This window comes from Nematolebias whitei, chromosome 18 (genome assembly GCF_014905685.2).
Source record: "Nematolebias whitei isolate Nwh7 chromosome 18, NemWhi1, whole genome shotgun sequence".
In the NCBI taxonomy this organism is placed as follows: Eukaryota; Metazoa; Chordata; class Actinopteri; order Cyprinodontiformes; family Rivulidae; genus Nematolebias; species Nematolebias whitei.
In genome coordinates this window covers 2,240,734-2,247,981 of record NC_056515.1, presented here as the reverse complement: position 1 = coordinate 2,247,981, position 7,248 = coordinate 2,240,734, and the positions used below count along the sequence as shown (strand labels likewise).

Below are 7,248 nucleotides of genomic sequence, written 5' to 3'. Positions count from 1 at the left end.
GATGATCTTTCTTCATCAGGCTGGTGGTGTTGTTGCTCCAGCTGAGGTTGTCATTCAGGTGTACACCCAAGTACTTGTAGCTGGAGAACACTTCCACCGCAGATCCTCCTGGGGGTGATACATATTTGTTCCTTCTGAAGTCCACGACCATCTCCTTCGTCTTCTTCACATTCATGTGAAGGTTGTTCTTCCTGCACCAGCTCTCCAGGTGTTCCACCTCCTGCCTGTATCTGGACTCATTGTTTGTGATGCATCCCACCACCATCATCTGCAAACTTTACAGTACGGCAGCCTGGATGGGTAGCTGCTGCACAGTCAGCTCACAGTGAACAGGAGAGGGCTCAACACACAGCCCTGAGGGTTCCGACATGACTCCTTTTAAAAACCGTGTTCCTGGTTCTGGCTCACCTGTAAGTCTCTGTCATCAGTCAGGATGAATCCCGGGTCCATCAGGGACACAGCAAAGTAAAGAAGAACTGACAGTAGAACCAGCAGCACGAACAGAACCGGCTGGACCAGCTGACCCGTTTCCTCCTGCTTCCTCAGCTCTGTCAGAGCAGAACAGAACCCACATGATGACCCAAACCACTGACACCGACCTGTCGGTTCGGTTGAACCCACCTGTATCATGAAGGAAGAGGATCAGCGTTACGACCCAAGTCAAAACCACATGAGCCGTTCTCACCAGAAAACCCGAACCAAACACATTCTTGAACATGGTCCTAGCATGTTAGAGCCTCCATCGGAACCTTCAGATGGACCGGGAGTCGGCACCGAACCTGGACTTTGAATGTTGTTAGCAAAACAAATTATTTCATTATTTCCGCCTCATCTCAGAGGCTATATGTTCAAATAAATCCATTGTTATCGACTAAATACAACAATTCAAACACGGACGAAATGCGTCGTCAACTGACAGGAAATAAAATATTCAATGTTTGGGTTTAAACAGCTTCATTTGCTGCTGGAGCTATTAGCATTCCGCTGAACAAGCTTCGTTCCGATAGTCAGCCATTAACAAAAACACCGATGATTGGTCCGCTGCTGTCACGTGACGCAGGACAGGGGAGGGCGGACTGTCTCTTACGTGTAACCGCGGGCACCATCTTACTCAGGGCTGACAGCCTTTAGATCAAGTGCAATTGAAGAAAAGAACAGTGAAGCAAATTCTAAAAAAGTTAAATCTGGTCCTCTGGACATTCAAAAAAACAAACAAAGCAAAACAACAAAAAAATGTAGAAACGTTTCATCTCTCATCCGAGAGACTTCCTCAGTCTGAGGTGCTGTATTCAACTCAGTCTCTTAAATAGCACCGTCTCAGAGTGGATCAACCAGTGTTGCTGCTGACAACCAGAACCAGCTGATCACATGCTCAAGAAGGACCATCAGCCTAACAATGGATCATTAGCACCTGATGGCTGTTTACTGTTCACAGAGGGCTGAGTGATACTAGCAATCACAGCATTGTAAGAGGGGGACAGTTGAACCTGGAGGCTCCACCCTGTTTAATGATGGACGATTTCTTTTCACAAAGATGGCCTCCTTTACTCCTCTCTCAAACCATCGTTCCTCTCTATCCAGGATGTGAACATCTTCATCCCTGAAAGAGTGACCGCTGGCCTGGAGATGAGTGTAGACCACAGAGTCTGGCCTGATGATGTTGATCTTCTGTGCTGGTCCATCCTTTTGGCCAGTGGCTGTTTAGTTTCCCCGATGTAAGACTGATCACCCTCCTGACACTGAACAGCATACACAACATTACTCTGTTTGTGCCGGGGGACTGGATCTTTGGGATGAACCAGTCTTTAATGTATGTTGGGGTTTAAAAGCCACTGGGACGTTATGTTTAGAAAATAAACGTCTCAGTTTCTCTGATACTCCCTCAACATACGGAATGACCACTGGTCTGGGTCTGGGTTCCTCCTTTTCACCTGATGGCTGACTGGAGTCCTGTTTGGGTTTCTTCTCTGCTTTCAGGAAGGCCCAGTTAGGATATCCACATTGCTCTAGAGCCTGTCTTGTGTGGGATTTCTCCTTCTGCCTGGCTCCTGAGCTAGTGGGGACGCTGTCTGCTCTGTGGTACAGAGTCCTGATGACTCCTAACTTGTGCTCCAAAGGGTGATGGGAGTCAAACTGCAAATACTGGTCTGTGTGTGTGGGTTTGTGGTACACCTCAGTTTGCAAATGTCCTCTATCAGAGACTGAGACCTCACAGTCCAAGAAAGCCAACCTGCCATTTTTTACATCTTCTCGTATGAACTTGATGTATTTATCCACAGAGTTGATGTGGTCAGTAAAATGTTGGACTTCCTGAGATTTAATTTTAACCCAGGTGTCGTCAACATACCTGAACCAATGACTTGGTGGTGTCCCTGAAAAGGACGTCAAGGCTCTCTTTTCTACCTCCTCCATGTACAGGTTGGCAACAATAGGAGAAACTGGAGACCCCATAGCACACCCATGTTTCTGCCTATAATATTGCTCCCCATATGTGAAGTAGGTTGACTGCAGGCACCGTTTCAAGAGTTGACACAGTTGTTCTGTGGAAAGCGTGGTCCTGCTGCTCAGAGTGGTGTCTGATTTTAATCTTAAACTGACCACCTCTACTGCATCATCAACAGGAATGCACGTAAAGAGTGATGTGACATCAAAAGAGACCATTGTTTCATCAGTCTCCATGATGACATCCCTCACCTTATCCACAAAGTCCATGGTGTTCTGTATGTGGTGTTCTGAGCTGCCAACTAAAGGGATGAGTACAGACGCCAGATATTTGGAAACATTGTAAGTGACAGAGTTAATCATGCTAACAATTGGTCTTAAAGGTACACCTTGTTTGTGGATTTTAGGTAAACCATACAGACTAGGTGTGGCCTCTCCTGGGTACAGTCTGTGGTACAGAAAACGGTCAATAGCCTTGTCCTGCTCCAAAATTTTCAGGCAATCTATCAATTTCTTCTTGTAACCACTTCCTGAATCTCTTTTCAGAGGTTCATAAGTGGATTTTTGAGCATGCATCAGGATACAGACAATATACTTTGTTTATCCCACATTAAACAGCATGTGATAAATTTCCATTGTTATGCTGATGACACACAATTATATTTGTCCATTAAACCCAATGAATCCAATCAGCTACTTAGACTACAAGCATGTCTTAAAGACATAAAAACCTGGATGACCCTTAATTTTCTCCTGGTGAACAGACCAGACTGAGGTTTTGGTTTTTGGACCTGAGCACCTTAGGAATGAATTTTTCAGTCTTTCTCCCTCCTTAGATGCATTAATCTGTCCTCCAGCTCTAATGTTAAAAATCTTGGTGTTATTTTTGATCAGGACATGTCTTTTATCCCCCACATTAAAAACGTTACTAGAACCTCCTTCTTCCACCTGCGTAATATCACTAACATTAGAAACATCTGATCTAAAGATGATGCAGAAAAACTGGTCCATGCATTTGTCACGTCTAGACTGGACTATTGCAATGGTTTATTATCTGGGTGTCCAAATATTTCTTTAAAACGTCTTCGGCTGATCCAAAATGCTGCTGCCAGAGTCTTAACTGGAGTTACTGGAGAGATCATATTTCGCCAGTTTTAGTTTCTCTCCATTGGCTCCCTGTCAAATCCAGAATAGAATTCAAGATCTTACTTCTAACCTACAAAGCTCTCAACAACCTAGCTCCATCTTATATTACAGATCTTATTGTTCCATATTTTCCTAACAGAGCACTTCACTCTCAGGCTGCAGGTTTACTTGTGGTTCCTAGAATTTACAAAAACAGAATGGGAGGCAGATCTTTCAGTTCTCAGGCTCCTCTCTTGTGGAACCAACTTCCAATCTCTGTCCATGAGGCTGACACATTATCCAGTTTTAAAACTAGGCTTAAGACTTTCCTTTTTGATAAATCCTATAGTTAGGGTCGGCTTGGGTTTCCTGAGCTGTCCCTTAGTTCTGCTGCTATAGGCTTAGACTGCTGGAGGACAAACTGACCACATTTCTTCACTCTACTACTGTCTTTACTGACTCTGCTCAACCTATTTTGTATTTGTAATTATTTTTTCTATCCTTAACATGTGTTTTTTTTTGTCTTTCAGATACACCTGGACCTACCATTCTGTGTTCATCTGTCTCTCCTTCCTGTCCTCTCAACCAGCCGGTCAAAGCAGATGGCCGCTTGTCCTGAGCCTGGTTCTGCTGGAGGTTTCTTCCTTTTAAAAGGGAGTTTTTCTTTCCACTGTTGCCACTGTGCTTGCTCAGGATGGGAGACTGCAACGAAGCCAAGATTCGATAACTTTAGAGAACTTTACTAACTGGCTTTTATGTATGTGAATGTTCCTGTAAAGTGCCCTGAGACAACTTTGTTGAGATTTCGCGCTATATAAATAAACTGAATTGAATTGAACAATAAACTACAGTTAAATGCAGTTAAAATAAAAGTAGTGTTATAAAACAGTAAATCAAAGAGCCATATAAAACAAGGTGAAATACTAAAAACAAGAACATATTTACTTTGAAGTTTCTAGACCTTATCAAATGTTTAAAATCCCCTAAAGAAATCAAGATGGACAACTTCAGTTCCTGTTGCAAGATGTTCCAGGTGCAGGAGCTGAGTAGGAAAAGACCTTTTTGTCAAGTTCAGTCTGCACTGAGGGAACGCTGCAGGTAATGATGTCCTGAGAGCGCACGCTGTAACTACACTGACGGCGTGACATGTGAAGGAGATATAAGAAGGCAGCAGACCAAGGAGGGATTTATAGATGAAGATGAACCAGTGTGAGAGCCTACGTGTAGATGATGATGACCAGCTGATCAAGGAGTACAGAGTGTAGTGATGGGTACAGTAGTTACAACCAGTTATGAATCTTAGCGTGCCATGGTGGACAACATCCAACATCTGCAAGGAGCTAGCAGGGGCATTCATGTACATAATGTCACCATAGTCAATAGCTGGTAGGAACGTAGCAAAATTAGCAGATACAAGGCATTTTCTGGCATTCAGAGTTAAGCATTATCTATTTCTTTAAAAGAAACACAATTTTAATTTCTGTTTCATTATCAAGTTTTTGATGTGGTTTAAAAGAGAGATGTACATCAACCAAAATTCCCTAGTACAGTATTTGTAAGAATCCACCACAAACTCAATAGGAACACCATGCATGGATGAGACAGGAGGAAGATGCTGGCACCAGCTTTCTGTTGGAAAACAACATCCCGTTGGTTTTGTCAGCATTAACACCAGCTTGAGATGGAATAAGTCGACTGAATGATGTCAAATGCAGACTGTAGAAGCTGGAAAACCTTGGAAACTGTGTTAGCTCGGCAATAAACAACAGGGTCATCGGCATAAACATGCATGAATGTTTTGACCTACATTACTTATATAAATTGGAAACAGAGTGGGTCCTAAAACTGAGCCTTGTGGCATACCATTAGTGACCGTTAGGTAGCTAGATGAAGTATCGTTATGTCGAACACATTGCCTCTGACCTGGAAGATCGTTTGAGGACCAGCCAACAGTGTGATCTGAGAAACCAATATCTGAGAGCTTATGGCATAAGCTCTCAGATATTGATCTACAGTATCAAAGGCTTTGGACAAGTCTAAGTAAAATGCAGCACAGCGTCCAAAGCTTCAACAACATTATTAAACAAAGCAGTCATTGTGCTATGTTATTTCCTGAAGCCAGATTGGAGAGAAGATAAAATATTAAAAGAGTACAAATACTTCTTGACTTGAGTATTTATCAGTTTTCCTAAAATCTTAGCTAAAATACAGAGTTTGGAGATAATTGTTAAAATAGTGGGGTCTCCTTCCTTCAATAATGGCAGCACAAAAGCGGTTTTCCCAGCATCTGGGACAGTATTGTAGTGAACTAGGCCTCCGACCACAACCTGTCTCTGAAGACCTTCATGGGACAGGAACTGTTATTTCATTGATTTGAATCCAGAAATACAAAATTAGCTCATCCAGAGACTTTCTAATTGTATCCTGAATTAATCAATTGAAAGAACACTCTTCTTTTTGATAATCCAAGTGTGTTTAGTTCATACCATTTCTAAATGTTGAAGTGAACCACTCATTTTAAATCAACTGTGAAACAGTATTAATGATTTTTAAACCTCATTAGAAATTAAAAATCAAGTTAAATGTCTATTTATAAAGTAATTATGCATTTTGATCTTCTGTCTGAATGAGAAGTAGTGATGTCGGTCAAAAGTCAGAGACAGTCAGAGACAAGTTATTAGAACGAAGTGTCTTGGTTTTAAACCTAGCAGACGGTAAATAAGAAGCAACTGGCACCTGCTTCCTCTCACTTCTTCAAAACATTTCTCTGTCTGTATTAATCGTTCCTAAACATTCCTGCATCCTCTCTTGACTTTTAATAACCCTCTGACATCACTAGAACACCCCCCTGTTGGTTGTTTCAACCAATCAGGAAATACTAAGTGACCGGAAGTGAGGACTCTTTTAAAAGTCAACACTTCCTGGAACTAGTTAGTCTTCTTGGAGTCTTCTCGAGTCTTCAGTCTTCTTCAGTCTTCTTCAGTCTTTGACCGGAGTTTTCCTGAGTCTGTCTTGGGACTATGGAGTCTTCCTGAGAGTTCCTAAGGAACTTTCAGATTCAATCAATAGCTGATGGATTTACCGTGAGACGAGGGTCCGTCCATCCCAGCTGGAGTTACAGCGCCTCGCTGTGAACTCACCCGGGCGTAATGCCCTACAACTTCAAAGGAAGCTTGTCTGTTGGACGGAATAAATCGTCACGACTTTTGACGATGCCCAGCTGCTTTAACCGGAGACGCTGGAAAGGTAGCGTGCGTATGGACATCTACAGTATACCGGAGCTGATCCTCATCTGCAAAGGTAAAGAGACGTCACGAGTGTTGCGCACTAAGTGTACCGGAGGGTTGAGCTGGTGTTGGAAGAAGTGTGCTTATTCTGGTCAACAACATACATCTTCATCCATCCATCTCCTCTTTAAACCTCTACATCTCTCCTCTTATAAATCTCTTCGCCAGTGAATCAATCTAGATGCCTTCAGTAATGTTCTGTTGTCTTGTTAGTAAAGCGTGCCAAGTTTTTATTAATCAGAAACAGATCAGCAAATCAATGTGTACATGTCTTGATGTTAAATTTTGATTCTGTTAAATAAATGACCGCATTTATTCTGATGGGTCAAAGAAAAATGGCGTCTCATGTCACTAATTAAACAATCCTCACAGTTAGCTCGGTCACATGGCATTA

General features: G+C 42.4%; 1 protein-coding gene across 1 annotated transcript in view; it reads right to left on the bottom strand.

Moving 5' to 3' along the window:
- The window catches only part of zdhhc12b (zinc finger DHHC-type palmitoyltransferase 12b), a 3,147-nt gene extending 2,429 nt beyond the window's left edge, over positions 1-718 (bottom strand). The window contains exons 1-2 of the mRNA XM_037691911.1: positions 622-718; positions 409-548 (exon numbers count right to left, since the gene is read on the bottom strand). Coding sequence (XP_037547839.1) covers positions 409-548; positions 622-718 — 237 coding nt within the window. The remainder of the gene's footprint in view (positions 1-408; positions 549-621) is intronic.
- Positions 719-7,248: the final 6,530 nt, after the last annotated feature.